Below are 18,990 nucleotides of genomic sequence, written 5' to 3'. Positions count from 1 at the left end.
AAATTGTAATAATTCGTATTTATAATATATGTGGCTCCGCGCAGAGCTAGAGGCTTCACCCCTACGTACTTCCGGTATTGTGTCCTTTATGTACGGGTCGAATTATTAGACAGGATTTAAACACAACGTCATGTTTACGGGTTTTGTAAGCGACCCATAGCCTTATTATAATTTTGGATATATTTTTAATTTCGTTAAAACACTTATTGGGTTTAAGCAAGTGGTTCTTCGCGGAGCGAGATGTCTCACTCTTGCTTACTTCCGGTATTGTGTCCGGGTTCACAGGGTTCATTTATAAGACTGGATTTAAACAAGTAACGTAATGTTTACGGATTTTATAAGATAACGACAGCAGTTTTAGATGTGTTTTAAATTTTGTTAAAACACTAATGGGCTTTTAACATGTTTCCACGCGGAGCGAGAGGATTTACTCCGGTATCTTCCGGTGTTGTGTCAGGTTTCGTAGGGTTCCTTTATTTACACACATTTACTGGATTTTTGCTTTGTTTTGATTTTTGTAAGATATCGGACGCTAGCAATTTTAAATATGTATTAAATTTAGCTAAAACACGAGTTGGGTTTAGGTAGGTGGTTCCGCGGGAGCGAGAGTCTTCACTACTACTTACTTCCGGTATTGTGTCAGTGACCGCGGGTTCATATTAAAAAACATGGCTCATTAATTAGACTGGATTTAAGCAAACAACGCAATGCTTGCGGTTTGTGTACGCTACCAACAGCGACTTTAAATGCCTATTTTTATTTTGTTCATCGGGTTCTAGCAGGTGGCACCAGTCTGTGCTACTTGCAACATGTTTTAACTAACATAGTTATCACCCTGAACAGCTTATTGAATAACATCTTAGAGACTAACGAGTATTTATTTTTTTTAGGAGGGTAAGACATTTTACAGTCCGCATGAGCGCACTGAAATGTGTTCAGTATGTTGACTCAAGGTTCCGCCACCACTGTAGATTCCACACGGAGCCATTTTGCGAACGGACCTCGAGTTTGCGCTGTACTCTCAAGGAAGTGCGGAAAAATTGGTGCGCCTTTTCAGCTGAGTTGGCTCATATCAAAAGCTGGCGATCTGTTGTTCTTATCAATAATAAACCTGGAGATACATTGTCTGTGAAGCAGGAAGTAATAATCTGACAGAGGCGACGTACGGCGCAGGTTTGAAGATGCCTCGGAGAAAGGTAAGACACTCAGCCGTTGGAGCGGACACACAACAACATAACGTCATAGCTAATGTTAGCCCGAAATCTAACTGTGTGGGGAAACCCTCCGGCCACCTGTGAGCTGACATGAGATCCTACAAGACCCCGTTAATAAGTTGTAGCTTTTAATTGAATATGGATGTTTGTAGAGTCACTCATCTGAGCTCGTGTTTCGTGTTGATGCTAAAGGCTATGCTAGCTAATGTTTATGCTGAGTTGCAGGAACGTGTTGTTGTTGTTGTTGTTTATTAGTTGTCGCTTCTTCGGAACACAGTGAGAAAAGCTTTGAAAATTTGGGCTGTGTAAATTCGGTCACATGTCCAGCAGCTGGCGGCGCGCACAGAGACGCTGACCTCCGGTAATGTCGGTAACTAACGTTAGCCGTAACTGTTGAAAGGGAACAGGCTGTTCTTTGAGTGCGAGGATGGAGCGAGGCGTCCGCACCAAAACAACGCTGTGATTGGACAGAATCTGGGCAGCGGTTACGTTCATTGGTCTGACTCTCTCAAACCCCGCCTCCTCTTTAATCTAATTGGTCGTATGTTAATGAGGTGCTTGGCTTCTTGTTGTGAAGTTGTCAGAAACACTAACGTTCAATGAGCTGTGATGTCCGCGCTGTAGCGTAGAGGAGTTTCTGGTATTGTTTACCGCTGCCTTTAATACCTTTGAAATCTATTTTTTATTGATTAAAAAAAGTAGTTTATTTTTATTAATATTAACAGAGTTGTGCTATTAAACAATAGTACTATTAAAATGTATTGAATTCATTTTTATTAGTATTAAAAGGCAGTAGTAAACTTTATTGAAAGTATTATTAAAAAGTGTAGTTCGTATTTATTCATATTGAAAGACAATAATAGTACTATTAAACTGCAATACTACTGGAAATGTATTGAAAAGTATTATAAAAATGTAGTTCATTTTTTATTAATATTAAAAGACAGAATTACTCTTAAAAGTTATTGAAAAGTATTTTTAAAATATAGTTAATTTCTATTCAAATAAAAGACAGTTATACTTTTACTCTCAAAAATTATTTAAATAAATATTAAATTAGTAGTTTATTTTTAAAAACATTGAAGAGCAGAAGTACTCTTGAAAAGTATTTTAAAAAATGTTGATAATTTTTGTTTTTATGAAAAGACAGTTGTGCTCAGAAATATATTTGACAATATTATTAAAATGTTGTTCTTTTTTTTACATTAAAAGACAATGGTAATATTAAACAATAGTACTATTAAAATGTATTGAAAATTACTAAATGTAATTCATTTTTATTAATATTAAAAGAGTAGAACTCTTAAACTTTATTGAAAGTATTATTAAAAAGGGTAGTTCGTATATATTCATATTTACGACAATAGTACTTTTAAACTGAAATACTATTGGAAATGTATTGAACAGTATTATAAAAATGTTTATTTTTCATATATTAAAGGACAGAGGTAGTCTTATAATTTATTGAGAGGTATTATAAAAAAAGTTGTTTATTTTTACTAATATTAAAAATCCAGTGGTACTATTATAATTGACTGAAAAGTACTAAAAAAATCATTCATTTTTAATAATATTAAAGGCAAGTAGCATAATGGTGATGTCATGTCTTCACGTCATTTTGCACATTAATAGGTCATAAAGCACTATATGTTGTACATTGGTATATGAATATTGTATTGTAATTATTTTTCTCTTTTTTTGTATTTACTGTACCTTTTTTAATTTATATTTGTCGTATAGTGAAGGCTAATTTTGATTAATGGTGTAGTTCTCCTGATTTCTATTTCTTGGGTAAACCTGTGTAAATTATATGTGACATATGGAGAAATTACAAATAAATATGATTGTGGCCTAAATATTAAGTGCAGTGACTACACTACAGAGAAATATAGGTCAGGTCATAGTTTATTATAGCCTAAAGTCACAAAGCATGCCTTAAAGGGCTGTACAGATCATTTCAGTTCCGTTTAAATTTTATATTAATTTTTATATTATTTTATATATAAAGTCCAATATTTCCCTCAGTGGGCTGTACAACATATGACTTCTTTCTTTATTTAATTCTTAATCAGCAGCCCTATAATATCACATCTGAGCTGTTGTCTCAGAGGGTGGAGGGGCCTCACAGCGTTTTATTTGCTCAATGCAAATGACATGTTGGCTCCTGCTAGGGTCCTCCTGCCCAACCCCCACCCGCCGGGTCTCTGCGGGGTGAGTCCCGGTGCGCCTCCGTTATCAGCATCGCCCCGTTCACTGCGTGTGCAGACAGATACAGACACAGGCAGGGACACTGAGAGAACAGACAGTGATGGGACCTGTTCTTATTTCATTTGTCTTAACTGAGCAGTTGGGGTCACCATGGTAACAGTCTTAAGACAGTTAATTGGCTTCATATTGGGACCTCACGCGGAGGCTGCACTCGGGTGTTGTCGTATGGTGCTCGGTACCAGATGCAGTCGGTGTTATTCGGGGTGAACCGGAGGTGATGTGATGAGGCTTATTTAGAGTATTTATTAAGACGTGCATCGCGTTAGGAGGCAGGAGGCAGGAGGGGAGCAGAGCCGGAGGAGATGTGGAGGAGGTGATGCTCCTCCCCCAGCATGGGATCTTTGTTGAATTATCCACTGGTAAAAAAACAAACAAAAATCTCTAATGATCAGTTTAATAATAATATTTCTCTGTTTCCTGTGATAATAATGTCGTGACAGTCCAGGTTTAATGACGCAGATTTCCGGTAACTTTTCAGAGGACCGCCGGCAGCAGCTCGGACGGGACGGAGGACTCGGACTTTTCCGCCGACCTCGAGCACACCGAAGCTGCAGAGAGCGTGCACAGGCGCAGCAGCACGCGCCTGACCCGCGCGTCACTGCGACTCAGCCGCAGCTCACAAGGTAAATAAACATTACGAGTTTATGAAACATAATCCATTATAGGAGGAATTGATTCACACAGATGAATTATGTCACCTGGAGAAGAACAAAATAAAGTTTGGGATGAGAAGATTAAGAAACACCAGGAGGGACACTTAGAGCACAGACAGAAACACACAGGAAATACAGTGTGTGTTTAACATAGGTGTCCTACATGCAACATTTCACTTCTCTCATAACAGCTCTTACAGTTTGGTATGTCATACATTTATAGTATTGAAGGACTGTATTGACTAATAATAATAACTATTACCTTTATTTACATAAAATAAACATATAAAATGACATTTAAAACAGTTTAAAACATGAATTAACTGATTCATAAAATCATAGTTGTGAAACTATAAATAATAAAATCAAGTAAGATCTTAACACAGTTGCAGCAGCATGAAGCGTAAATAGAACGAGTTTCAGACCTGTGTGAGGAAAGTCAGAGCGAGTTAAAGGAGCTATATGTAAGAAATCTAAAGCAAACAGTCGTAAAATCCTCCTAATATGTCACAGAGACTAAGGAGTAATGTTCATATAACATACTGATCTCACCGACAACAATAGTACGGCCAGAATATTCGCATTTAAAAAACATTTTTACGGTCCGCAAATCATGTTTATGTTTTGAATTTGTGTTTTGGCCTGTTGCGCCACCCACCGCCGTCTACCAGTCACACAGTCAGTAGAGTCTCAGCATCAGGTACAGTTACGACTGAGCTACAGCAGCACGGAAAGCAGCATTAGCAGTGTCCCAGTACATAGCATTAGCAGTCTCCTCAGCTGTATCCCAGCAGCAGCGTTAGCAGCAGAGAAGCCAGACTTGCTCAAACGGTCCGCTGGAAAACCGAAGATCAAGGACGCAGTGACGCGGCCCTGCCACGGCAGCCGCCCGTGGGCAAACAAATCAGTCTCCAGCGTGCTGCTGTCCAGCAACCTCGAATCTGTAGGGGAGAGGGGGCGACTCGCGGCAGTATTTTGAATTTGAGTGCAGTAACCGCTTTGGCCACATTCTTACATACAGCGCCTTTAAAGTCTAAAGTGAACAGATACATTTTCAGCTTCTTTTAAAAACATTTAGCGAGCAGTTTCTCTCACATTGAGAGTGGGTTGTACCTGACATAAATTCACATGTGGGTGAAGATTTGTCACACAGCTGTAGAAGACACACAGCTACAAAGTGTTCGCCCTCCATGGACATAATTATACGCATCCATCCATACACATATTACACACATACATGTACACATATATACGCATGAATCCACAAATAATTAAATCTCAAAATAATAAACAAGCTCTCTAAACAGGGTCATCTAAAGCCCTTTTAAACAGGAGTTGTGCAAATTTGCAGGAAAGCCCAGTCAGTCTTCTTTCAGCATTGGCAGTATAAAAGCAAAATCGGGGAGTGCAGCAAAATGCCGCCTACCTACTTTTGTTTATACAGAATGTGCCTTTTTCGGGGCAATGGGGGGCGTGAGCAAGTAACAAAACGTGTAGCTCAGCGTGTGACTTAAACAGTGACGTGGGAGGGAAGCCTCGGCTGGTCAGTCCTTCGGCGATTCTGTCAGGTTTGTGTTTCCCTCTTGCTACTAGCTGCTCGCTAATTCCTGCTATCAGCTGTTTCCTGTTTATCCACCGCCAGTGGCTCGCACGTGCGGCGTCATCAACAGCTCCTCCCACAAGTCATCAACAGCCCCTCCCACAAGTCATCAACAGCTCCTCCCACAAGTCATCAACAGCCCCTCTCGTTGCAGAAGGCCGCCTCAGTCTGTTTAAACCAAAAAGGTTCCACCAATATGTCTACCCTACGAGGAGGAAAATTGGGCACCTCAGATCAATTCACCAATCTGGCTCTGTGTGTCTAAACACTCGCAGCTTGCCGGCAAAACGGCCCAACATTCAGCGAAAATCTGGCAGTGTAAAAGGGGCTTTAAACTGATGTCCATCTCCTTTTGAAAACAGGGAGTTTTAGTTGTAGCTGAGCTGTCGTGTGTTCCATCATGTAAACCTGTTTGACTTTTTGCAGTTATTGAATAGTAATGGGAGGGTTGAGCTTCATCCAATTAGTAGATATTGTTTTTCTTGCAGTCATCACTAACATATGCAGGATACAACACTTGCTTGTGGTAAACCAGTGATCAGGCAGTGCATCCAGTAAAAGTAACAACAGGTCCAAGGGAATGTCCAGATCCTGGATTCTCTCCATTTCTCCTTTAAGGTTTTTCCAGAATGTCTGTATTTTTAGGCAGTCCCAAAATATGTGAGTATGGTCAGCGACCAGACACCAACAGATTTGTCCACGCACTATTAAATTCTCTGTTTTCCCCTGAGACTTTTTCCCCTTCTGGATTTGGAGTCCACAGCTAAGAAGGAGACATACTTCATTAAACCTCAAGGGGAAATCCAATTCTTTACACTCTGTTGTCATACACACACATGACCCATATATGCATCAAATGTAGAGATGTCAGAGTGAGGGCACTGTCCGTGGAGCAGTGCCTGAGCAGTTGGGGGTTCGGTGCCTTGCTCAAGCGCACCTTGACAGAGCCCAGCAGGCAAGCTGGCACCTGTACAGCACCATACTAGAACTAGCAACCCTCTGGTTCCCAACCCCAGTCCCTATGGACTGAGCTACTGCCGCCCCCATCGCTCAGCCAGAAGACTCAAGACGGCTGTAGCCATTGGTAGTGATGATTTCAGCAGGGGTGGGAATCACCAGAGGCCCCATGATACGATATTATCACGTTACATAAGTCACGATACGACATTATTGTGATTTTAAATGTGTTGAGATAAAATATTTTGTGATTTATTGCAATTTATTGCCTTTTTTCAGTGACAAATTATGTCCCAGACCACAGACATATGACGCACATCTTAGTTGAGGAAAAAAAAATCAGTAACTTTTTCATTTCCATATAATTTTTATAATAATTTTCTGTCACAGCCACAGGGAGTCGCTGGAGAGGAGCTACAGAGCTGCATGTTGTTTGGAGCTGCAGGTTGCCCACCTCTTCTTTAAGGGATCACTTATCTTAAGAATAACCTTAGTGTAATTACATCAGTGTATTTCAGAACTTTAGGAGGACCCTCCCCAGTGTCTGTGACCTCGAAGTAGACTTTAGAAAGTTAGAAAGTACCATCTTCCTTTTAGTAATAATTAAACCTATTTGTTATAGTACAGATTGTTTTCTTCTCTTCAGCCACAGTTAATTTAGGTGGTAATGTTCGTCTTTTCATACATATTTAATCAAACATATTAGTTATCCAGCCACACATTTCTACATTCGAAAAAAATTGATTTATGTGTGTCATTGATTTGAATGAGGATGTTTTCATGCAGGGACCACAGAGAGATGTGTGCCCCCCCACCCCCACCACTGCAGTGTCTATTATATATGGGCAGCCGTAAAGCATGAATGGGTTCAGACAGGCCGAGCTCCCCCACCACAGACACACAAACAAACTCCACTCCCACCCCCTGTGTGACCTCTTTCTGCTGTAGCTGCCAGAGGGTGGGGGGTTACAGCAGAGAAAAAAAAGGTGACACTGTTTCCTCTGCGTTTTGTTACTGAGAGAAGTTGGCTGCTCCGTCCTCGTCCCCTCGGAGGCTCCGAAACACAACAGAGGCTAAATTTCTCCAAACAGAAGCAGGTTCAGAGGTTCAGTCTTCTTTTCTTGTGGCTGGATTAGTTTCTTCACAACCACCGAGGATATTCACAACAAGTAACTCTGTTTTCTTCTTAATATTTTAGTTTGGAGTCGCTCCGTTTCAGACGGCTCAGGTTTAACAAATCCGTCTAGACTTTGGGAAACTCTTAATGCAGTTCAGTAGATAGTTAAATTTTTGATTTAGCCAAGTTTCCATGTAGACATCAACGTAAAAATAATTATTTTTATTATTGTTTAATCTGATTAATCTTTGCTGATGTCATCTGTTCATCTAAAAGCTAAAGATACCAGTGTTGGGCTGGTTGACTGTCGGCTGTTGTCTTTGCATTGTGTTCATGAGCAACTTTTTGGCTGAGATGCAACAGTCAGCTTTCATTGTTGCTAGTTCTTTGAGTTCGGTTTGGTGTGTCTGGGCCTTTAAAACCCATTTCCACCAAGCAGTACGGTATGGTTCAGTTCAGTACGCTTTTTTCCATTTCCACTACGAAAAGTTGTGGATGGTCAGCGCACACCAGTGGAAGTTATTATTTTATGAAGTGCTAACGTTAGAAACTTCCAGTGCGCATGCCCAAGGAGCAAAATTAGAAAGTATACAAAAGTTGAAATCTGCAGCTCAGAAAGTTAAAGCTCTACTCTGATTTATCAACTGGTAGTACCTGTATAATTGGGAACAGAAATAATATACTGTGCATTCTACTTTGCAAATATGATGTATATTTGTTTTAGTGAATGACCTGCATAATAATATTTCTTTGAAGAATATAAGTATATAATGGATATTTTTGGAGGAGATTTATTATAATTTGTACATCTGCTTATTTTATTTTATTTTATTTATATTTTTTATTTATTTATTTGTATTTTTATTTTTATTTTTATTTGTAGTTGTTGTACTATATTCTGTGTTACCCATTGGACATGTGGTTTAGGGTTTAGAATGAGATAGATAGCAGCTTTAGATCATAGGGTTTAAGCTCAGGTGGATAACAACAGATAAAGGCAACGGATGTTGCTGATGATGCTGTTGAAAGATGGACTAATTGATTTATTTATGGATTTAATGGATATATTCTATGTGTATATTGCAACTATGCTGTACAATATTCTGTTATGGCCAGTCCACTTGAAAATAAAATAAAATAAAAAATTGGTCCAAAAAAAAAAAAAAGAAAAGAAAAGTTGTGGATGGTCCCAATGGAACAGTTCCATACGTTACCAATTTTTGGTCCCCCTTCTGTTGGGTTACTGACATCATCTATTCATCTGAAACCTAAAGATACCAGTGTTGGGCTGGTTGGCCGCTGGCTGTAGTCTTTGTGGTGTGTTCATGAGCAAGTTTTTGACCAAGACGCAGGTTCGATGCGTCTGGGCCTTTAAACAGTCCACTGAACCTAACAGACCAGTTTTTAGTGGACGTCACAGTTACGTTACAGTAGTTGCGTGAGCATACTGGTGGCAGAGAAAAACAGCCGACATCAGAGAGAAACAGTCGACATCAGAGAAAAACAGCCGACATCAGAGAGAAACAGCCGACATCAGAGAGAAACAGCCGACATCAGAGAAAAACAGCCGACATCAGAGAGAAACAGTCGACATCAGAGAGAAACAGTCGACATCAGAGAAAAACAGCCGACATCAGAGAGAAACAGCCGACATACCTGGAATAAAAATGTCTTCTTGTGTCCTTGGATGTCAGAACAGGAATACAGATTGAGATAACCTTCATTTTTATTGAAAACCGTTGCAGAGGATGCCGTAGTAGAAAATAAAGTTTTGTTTCCAGTTAATTCTAATCTCAATATTCAGGATACAATCGCTGCTGGACGCTCAGCAGAGGAGTATGTGTTTGGTTTACATGAGTAGAATTACTGACATGGTGAAAGATAATTCATCATCAGGAACTGTAAAAACTCACATCTGTCAAACATGGATTCGTCTTATTGTCCCTAGTTAAAACTCGTGGAGACGTCCACATATAATCTAATGTAATGTGGAAGTAACAGACAATTTTTCAGCTAGCTAGCTAACGCTCTCTGTTTATTAACTCCTTGATCATAACAGAATAGTGACTTTCACCTTTGCTCATTTTAGAAAGGACGCCACAAGAAAACAGGTTCTTTGTTTAGATGAATAAACGGACACTGGGTCGTTGTTTGTTTATAGCTGTCGGCGATCAGCCACAGGTAGCACGCTAGCTACATTAGCTACATCGCTAATGTGAGGGTGCCTTTCACTTTATCCGCCTGGATGCAGGTGGGATTCAAATGCACATAATAGGCTTCCTTGCAGTGTCCTTTGTAAAGTGAGCAGTGGTGAACCTGAAGCGTTAATAAGCAGACAGCGTTAGCTAGCCAGCGCGCTAGCACTTTGATAAGTTGTCCTTCCACATTAACTTCCACAACTATTACTCAGGGACAATAAGACAATCCATTTTTGACAAACGTGAGTTTTTCTAATTCTTGTTTTTATTCATCTTTCACTACATGAATAATTAAGTAATTTCAATAAGCCGAACACACACTCCTCTACTGATCAGCAGTGATTAGCCTAAATATCGAGGTTCTAATTAACTGGAGACAAAACTTTTTTCCCACTACTCTTGGATCATAAACTCGTGGATATAAAAATGAGTCAAGAATATAAACATTATAGTGCTTTTTACATTTTATTTGGCGCTCACACCAACACCGCTACTCTCCCTTTCTGCCACTAGTTCAGCTCCGCCCACAAAATACATCATCACTGTTTACAAACACAAAAAGGGTCTATACCATCTTTCCTTCTTTGTACTTAAACTTACCTGTCAGCAAAATGTAGATTAACCTTACTGATTCTGATAACCATATTCATACGTACCTCTGTACAGGATCACTAATCTATATGTTTATCTGCATTTTTTGTATAAGAAAAAGGTGATTAGTCCAAATCAGTCTTAAATTTGGTCAAAAATAATCTTTAAAAAGGTGTTTAAAGCATTAAATTGAGGTGTTTTATACAGTGTTTTAAAAACCAAATTGGAAATTTTAAAGTAATCTCCTCTCTTCTAGATAACTGCAGCTCAGCACGGAGCAGCTCTCCTGCAGCCACAGGTCCTGACGAAGGCCAGGATTCAGCAGCAGAGTCAGCAGCAGCAGCAGCAACAGCAGTGGCAGCGTCCGTCTTCTCCTCCGGGCGCAGGATCACACGCAGCCAACAGGGGGCGACAAACACCACAGCCAAAAAATACCCACTGCGTCAGAGCAGGTCGTCCGGCTCAGACACTGAGGCGAACGGTGAGGACAGTTTCCTGTTTGTCTGAGACGTTAGAGCCTTGCGTTACATTGAAGGGTGATTTTGCTGTTTTTCTTGCACCTCCTCTGGCAGCAGGAGGAAGAAATCATAAATTAATTTGTTATAAGAGAGCAGAAACAGGCACAGTAGGAGGAAGAGGAGATGAGAAGATGGAAAAAAGCGATGAGAGCATCAGGGGACAGAGGGAAGGAGGGAGAGTAAAAGTAAAGACTGATGAGATGGCAGAGATGAAATGGAAGCTGAATGTGAGGAAGAGGAGGAGGAGGAGGAGGAGGAGCATCTCCGCGTGCTTCATTCATTCATTCATCGTGGTGCCATTCAGCCGATGACATGAGGCCTCTCTGTGATCACAGTGTGTCCCTGATTATAAAGAAGACAAATATGTCTCGGTACACATCCTGGACACTGGGACGAGCACGAAGATGCAGCATCTGTTGTCTAATTTCAGTCTCTGCAGGAGCAGGTGATCTGTTTCCAGTAAAGCAGATATATCTGCGTTTTGATTGTTCGGTTGTTCAGTTTAATCTCTTAGTGTCTCAACACTGAGCCGTATCATCAAACAATCTGAAGAGTGATGTCACGATACACAGTTAAACACAATTTATGAATTTGCATCATGTCTTTGCCACATGAACCAGGTTTTTGTTTGTTTATTTACACAATGCAAAATAGAAAGATGAAAAAGTCAGAGCAAAACTCTAACAACTTAAAACAGAAGGTTTAACCAAAGACTTACTGTAGAACAACTATTGTTGTTCACAAATTTGAATATTAGATTCCAGTTTACAAAAATTAAGTAATTAAAAACCTCATGGGCCCTAAAATTGACCCTGTGGAACACCAGATTTAATGTAACAAGAGCTAATTCCTGGATAGGAGACAAATTGAGCCCTGACTGTACTTTTTGCCAGCGGCAGAGTTTCCATTTTAAGAGAACACAGATGGACCGGCGCTTTAAGAAAGCTGGAGAAATTCTAGGGAATTCTTATTATCATTAGCAATCAATCAAATATTGGCACTTATAACACAACACAAGTTCTCACTAATTGGAATAGTGAAGATGTGATAATGCAGTAGTCAAATAGTCCTTATAGGAAAACGAATCAGTATTGTGATCACAGTATTTAACAGCAGATACCTCTTTGTGTCTTTGTTTGCTGCTCTACCTGCAGGGTTTCTCAGGAAATATGTTTTAGGGTGTCACACAAAGTTAAATTGTTAAGCACTGGGAGAAATTAGAGTCAACAAAAACCTGCTTGACATCTTAAATAGTCCGATTTGAGTGGAGAAATAGGAAAGGAAATGAGCTGTGATGTGTCCCATTCTTCTGCCAGCCGCTCTGAGCTCAAACACTGCTCCTCTGCCGCAGTAACATCAGTCTTTACTATTGGATTTCTCACCTGGCAGCTGCTGTTGGAAGGTGTTAACTGCATCTGCATGTGGTCACATTTGCAGCCTACAGAGAGTTCTCTTGAGATAGATTTTTGGCAATAGAGACGGAGAAGTGTTAAAACATTTGCATGACTGTTTAGGACAGATACAGATTTTTAATCAGTGACATTTTTTCTGTGAGTGCTGCTGCTGTCGTCCAAACCACAGTACTTATATTTATTCCACCACTTGCTGCGCTGCGTGAAAGCCATAATATTCAGTCTGTGTTATTTGTGCTGGGACAACTTTCTTTGTGGGAGAAATAGTTCAGCTTCCTCATAACTGAGCCAAGCATTTAAAATTAGATCGTCAGGGTACATGTTAACCTCCTCTGCTCCAGCCCTCCCTACCACAGACCCATTTTTGTCTTTTTTAGGGGGGACAGGGGATCTTTAGGGGGACGCAGGAGGTCATCAGTTTATGCCACATAAAAGTGGTGTACATCATCTTAAAGCCAGAACCTGGACATACATTTGTGATGCAGCTCAGCTCTGTGTTTCAAGTTTGTTTAGTGATAAGTCTGTAGTAAACATTGTGTTTTGGTAAGGCACCTATTTAGAAAGTTTAGAGTGTATAGGGGGTTAGAAGAGCATGGTGGAAGAATATGCCGGCCACTCCCTTTATGATTTATGTCTCCTAAGTTGTTGCAGCTATTTTTGGGTTGATATTACTCGTAACGCATATTTAGTGCTAGATTTAAGCAGTTTTGAACACTTGAGAATTAATAAAAGTGGTTAAAAATCCCTTCAAAACTGAGACCAAGAAACCAAGGCATTGAGGAACACCACAGAAAAATCCATGCTGTGATTTGGAAACAAAAACTTTTGACATTTGGAGATTTCTGTAAGAACTGCATTTTTCAGTGATTGTAGGGTGAGCACTTCTGCTCTGGAAACAACTGAGAAACCCCCTTACTGTCGAGATGCCTTTGAAAACCAAACATCCTCTGAATATTCAAGGTCTTCAGTTTGTGATTGTAAAGTTTCATGAGGCTGTGATTATCCTAGAGGTCACTATAGGTCATTTTATACAGTGAGGTCAAGTTTCAAAAATGGTCTCACTACACTGAAATGGCTGCTATGGGCACTAACATCATCACACATGAATAAAATTGGGCTCATTGAATCCACCGGAGTCTCAGCTTTCCAGTAAAACACAATTTGTGCAATTCAAAGACAGTTGAGGGACCCCAGTGTGCAGAAATGTTTCAATACAATGGGCGAAATTAACATATTTGTACTGCTTGAGAAAAACCACGTGGTTTTTGCCTAAAACTGCACGGGGCTAGCATGTAGCAGACATGTCTGTAAAGGGAAGACTCGTGTGTCCCCGCAGAACCCATTGTCATTCAGATGTCATGAGGTGAGAGGTCAAGGGACCCCGATGAAAATGTCCATCAGCGTAACTTTGGAGCGTTATATCGTCCTGAGACCCTGTGTCACATTTTAGGTTTACTTGACCTTATACTTCATTCTGCTTAACTCAGACCTGTTGTCCTCGTCCGTGGACACTTTTTTGTGCCATCTAGTGGTAGTAAGATCACAATACACTAATTCATGTAAAAACAAGATGGCAGCCATCTCTGCCAAGTCAGTCTGCAGCCGACCCTGATTCCTAACACAAAAGTGGACAAAGTCCAAAACCTGATCACGTGTTATGGTTGAAACTTTTGTTTTTATGTTTAATAATGTTTGTAGTTTGATACGGCAACACATTTGACAAATTTTAGCAACAGTGAATTAGGAAGTACTGAAGACATTGGGACATAATTATCATTGATAATGTTGAGTTTTTTATACTTATCAGGTGCTACTGATCCCAAATTGCTAGGAAAAATTAAAAATGCATACGAAACAAAAGTCCAGGTCTCAGGAGTATATAACCCCCTTCCAAAAGCTTGCATGGCACTGAAGACAATAATGTCGACTGAGGAGGCTGCCGTCGTAGCAGAGAGGAAGTGTTTTATTATTTCTAAGTGAACAGTCATATGAAAATAAGAAATGTGTGCACATTGTGACCATGGATTCATGCAGTGGTTATGAGTTCATTCCCAGTGTTTTTGCAGTCCCCCTCATTCTCTTTGTCCTGATTGGCTCAGCAGACCTGAAGCAGGGTGCAGACCGGGACGAGACGCCTCCCCGGACTCCGACAGGTAACGCCCCGTCCTCAGAGTCAGACATCGAGGTGTCCAGCCCCGGCAACGACCTCGTGTCTTCCAGCAACGATATTGTTGTTTCACAAGAGGAGGACGAGCGATTGGCCAAAGAGCTGTCACTCAAAGAGGCCGCCGCCCACGACCTCTCCCACCGGCCCAAACGACGGCGCTTCCACGAGAGCTACAACTTCAACATGAAGTGCCCCACACCGGGGTGCAACTCTTTGGGTGAGAGCTGCGACATTTTTCATTGGATCAGATGTCGTGTACACCGACCCTTAACTCTCTGTCTCTTCTCTTCTTCTCTCAGGTCATCTAACGGGGAGGCATGAGAGACATTTCTCCATATCAGGATGTCCTCTGTACCACAATCTGTCTGCTGATGAATGCAAGGTACACACACATAAACACACAGATACATCAGCAGGGATTCCAGAGTAAGAAGTGAGTGTGAAACCATGAATGCCACAGAGGAACAAACATTTCCCACAGGATATATCATGTGTGTTCTGTCACCTTACAGTTTATTCTGTTGTGTTTTTCTGATAAGATCTGCCACATTGGAGTAAAAACATGTTGCATTTTTGCTTCAGTTGCTGCTCTGTCGCTTTTATGACATTCCTCATTAGTAAAAACCAAGTTTCCACTGTGGGAACATCTCAGCCATCGCACTGCGACCAAGTGTCCAGTGGATGAAACTGAAGGAAACCAACAGACTCAAATTGAAGTTGTCAAGCTGCGAAGCCTCCAGGAACACGGAGGTGGCTGCTGCAGTGTTTTTCCTGCTGTGGGGGTGGTGGTTGTGAGTCGCTGGTGGCAGACGGTGTTGATGTTTTGTTAGGGCAAGGCATCGACGCGCGACAAACAGGCTGAGGAGAGGACGCTGTCACACCGCCAGGATGAGAACAGACACTCCACAAGAAACCAGGTAACACACGAGCGCACGTACAGTTCATCAGACAAGCCTAACGCATGCTGACACACACTCACACCTAAAACAGACACACATGTACACATACATACTTATATACTGTCTGTGTAAGGGTACAGAACATATTTGACTAAACTGAGCAAGTGAGTCCAGGTGAAAGCTGTGACGCTTCCTCAGTTTCACCTGTCTGATCACGTCACCATGAACTGAAGGTGTGTTTGTGCATCACTCTCAAAGCAGCTCAGGTTAGAGTTCACACTGTGAGTCTCAGTGTAGCAGGACCAGAGGCAAAGTGATGACGGGCTGCTGTAGGTTGAGTCACGGCGAGTGTGAAAGGACTCTTCCTGCTCTGATGTCATTAATAAGGTTATTGATCAACAGAGAAATGATCAGAGTTGACCCTGAAAGACTGATTTCCATCCGTTGGCCGGATGTTAAAAGGAACCCTGAAACAGAACATCACATATCTTAGAAAATTCATACACACAGGGTAAGTAACGTGACAGTATAACACATGGTAGTTTTCTGGAAGTTCTGCTTATGTCAGAAGAAAAGAAAACACACAGGACATGAATAAGAGAAGATCGAACAGTACTGTGTCTAAAACATTAACATTTTTGCATCTAATATTCCAGCTCAGGATGTTCGAAACACTTTATTTGTCTCTGGGACAATTCACAGACGCACCTAGTGTAGTAAACATGATTTTAAAAAGTGTGTAAAAATGCAAGGAAAGCTGTACACAGTATGATATAAGTATGATATGCAAAAATAAGATCATACATAATATAGATATTATGGAGATAACTGAGACCCCTACAAATCTAAAGCTATTCAAATCAAACCCAACTCACAGGCTTTTACACAAGATCTAGAGCAGGAGTTCCCGACTGGTCCAGACACAGGATCCAGATTTCTCCGTCGTCATTACTTCAAGGTCCACACAGTTTAATATATTCAGCATCATACTTGAGTTTGGCCATGTTGTTGAGCTAGTTTGCTGTTTCTGTTAAGTAGCTGTCTGTTAGTCACTCGCTCTACAGCAGGAAACAGGACTTCAAAATGAAAGCTCTGTGCTAGAAATCCACTGTACGCAAAATTAAGTGTGTTTTTTACAAACTTGACAAGTTTTAGAGTCACTCGTGGTTCCTTCAGAATCGACCCGCAACCCACTTTTGGACTGTGACCCACCTCTCGGAAACCACTGATCAAGAAGACAGGTTAAAGTGACACTGATGTCATTATATGTGGTTCAGGTGTCATGCATGCCCGTTTTAAGAAGGACACGCTCACGGATTTTGTCACATTGAACCTACAGGAGTGGTTAAGCAATGCTGTAATGTGGCTTATTTCATTAGTATGTTAGCAAGCAGGTTTCTGTCCATGCAACCATGAGTGTGGATCCATGTATCACCAGCATATGGCTGGATCTCTTCAGACAGAAGCAAATAATTTATATACCGAATATTTAAAAGTGGCCCCAGTACAGATCCCTGTGGGACACCAGTACAGTTGTTAAAAGTGGTGGGTGCTATCGTAGATTTTTGGAGCCAGAAGTGACCATATTTGGAGAAGAGGATGGAGATAACCCTAACACCAGCTGTTAGCTTGATTAGCATGGTACATTTACAGCTGTGTTTAACTGTGATGACGCTAATTTTTGCTTGTAAAGAACCATTAAAACAAAATGCACTAACCAAAAAACTGAATATCCGACTCCTCAGACGGTCTTTTAGTACAACCCAACGAGGAACAGGGCTATTTTAGGCGACCAAAGATTACAATTAAGTTTCATGAATTGGAAACACTGAAATAGTGACAGCTATGGCTACGCCTATACTGTGTGAATCTGGGGTTATGCCATGGTTACGTTGGTGCCATGGTTGTAATGATCATTGTAATGTTTTCGTTACATCAAGCATCAATTAAATATCAGTACTGGGATTATTTGGAATTGAAAAACTCAGCAAGAGATTATTTCTTTCTATATTGTCCTCCCAGAAGGAGTTAAAATGAAAGTGCACGCTCTTCTGTGTCTAAGAGTTTCTGTCTCTGTGTGGTCTCAGGCTCCTACCGAGCGCCAGCTGCGGTACAAGGAGAAGGTGACGGAGCTGAGGAGGAAGAGGAACTCTGGTCTCAATAAAGAGCAGAAGGACAAGTACATGGTGAGTGGATGAGGAGTGAATGTGTGTGCCGTACTCCTCCTTACACCTCTCCCCTCCACATCCTTCCTGTTTTAATCCCTGTTCTTCCCTCTGTCTTTACCTCCAGGAGCACCGTCAGAGCCACGGAGCAAGCAGGGAGCCGCTGCTGGAGAACATCACCAGCGACTACGACCTCGAGCTGTTCAGGAAAGCGCAGGCACGTGCCTCGGAGGACCTTGTAAGAGAGAAAACTCATCGTCACCTCCCTCCCTTACTCTTTCCTCCTTCCCTTTGTTTTTTGTCTGCCCCCCCCCCTCCCTTTCTGCATTATTCCTCTTCTTCTCTGTTTCAGTCAGAAAACCCTCCTCTGCAGCCACAAGAGGAGTCTGAGATATTTTTGGTAGTTTGGAGAATCACTTCCTGTTACTCTCTGTTTGTTTCTTCCTCTGCTCTGTTGATTTGTGACCCACTCAGATGAGAAGGCATCAATATTTTCATAACCAGGCTCACTTTAAACAGTCACATCGATGGTTTCGTACATTTTAGTCAGTTAGCTACAAATGGCGCGTACAGTTTTCCAGAACAATCTAGATTAACTGCAGGTTTTGACAGGTTGCGAGAGATCGATAATCCATCAGTTAGCTTTTTTTTCACGCTTTATTTATCAAAGTAATGTTATTATTGCATCGTAAATTTCAACGCCCCTGACTCAAGGCCTTAAATTATTTGATTATTATTACTTCAATATACAATATTGTCAAGACAATAACTAAAGACGACACAATGCTGTTACTGTAGTCAGATTTTCCCGGTTAGGATCCTTTCAGTGTTCATCGTTCAGGATGTTTTTAACAGAAGCCGAATTATCAGCAGAGGTCTCTTCCTCTCCAAAACAAATGCACCTGGTGATTTATACTGCTAAAAACATTGAATAAAGCAGTTTCATGTCAAAAATCAGTGTTTTTCCAATGCAGTTCGGCACATCCCTGAGGGGCTGCCGGTCCAGTACCTGCTAATGTGTACTCACTTGTTTTCCCTGGTAACATAAGATCCAGACGTTCAAGAGGTTTTAACCGGAAGCTGAATTATCTGCAGAGGTCTCTTCATCTCTAAAACAAACACACCCGGTGATTTAAAACAATAAAAATACTGAATAAAGCAGTTTCATGTTAAAAATCTGTGTTTTTTCAATGCTGTTTGGCACAACAGGGGCTGGAGCCAAGCTTTTGCT

The 18,990-nt window shown here is 40.9% G+C and overlaps 1 protein-coding gene across 2 annotated transcripts in view; it reads left to right on the top strand.

The window, feature by feature from the left end:
• Nucleotides 1-992: 992 nt before the first annotated feature.
• LOC125879286 (histone acetyltransferase KAT7-like) overlaps nt 993-18,990 on the top strand; it is a 33,361-nt gene continuing 15,363 nt past the window's right edge. The window contains exons 1-8 of one of the 2 annotated variants that reach the window (XM_049561061.1): nt 993-1,196; nt 3,961-4,105; nt 10,855-11,079; nt 14,631-14,912; nt 14,995-15,077; nt 15,526-15,612; nt 17,682-17,780; nt 17,887-17,976. In XM_049561061.1, the coding sequence (XP_049417018.1) occupies nt 1,182-1,196; nt 3,961-4,105; nt 10,855-11,079; nt 14,631-14,912; nt 14,995-15,077; nt 15,526-15,612; nt 17,682-17,780; nt 17,887-17,976 (1,026 nt within the window). In that variant the 5' untranslated portion in view covers nt 993-1,181. Of the gene's footprint in view, nt 1,197-3,960; nt 4,106-10,854; nt 11,080-14,630; nt 14,913-14,994; nt 15,078-15,525; nt 15,613-17,681; nt 17,781-17,886; nt 17,998-18,990 lie in introns of both variants that reach the window. The other variant, XM_049561060.1, reaches the window with a different exon arrangement.

Source organism: Epinephelus fuscoguttatus, linkage group LG19 (assembly GCF_011397635.1).
Source record: "Epinephelus fuscoguttatus linkage group LG19, E.fuscoguttatus.final_Chr_v1".
In the NCBI taxonomy this organism is placed as follows: Eukaryota; Metazoa; Chordata; class Actinopteri; order Perciformes; family Serranidae; genus Epinephelus; species Epinephelus fuscoguttatus.
The sequence above is the reverse complement of the archived record's forward strand: the minus strand, read 5'-3'. Positions and strand labels throughout refer to the sequence as shown.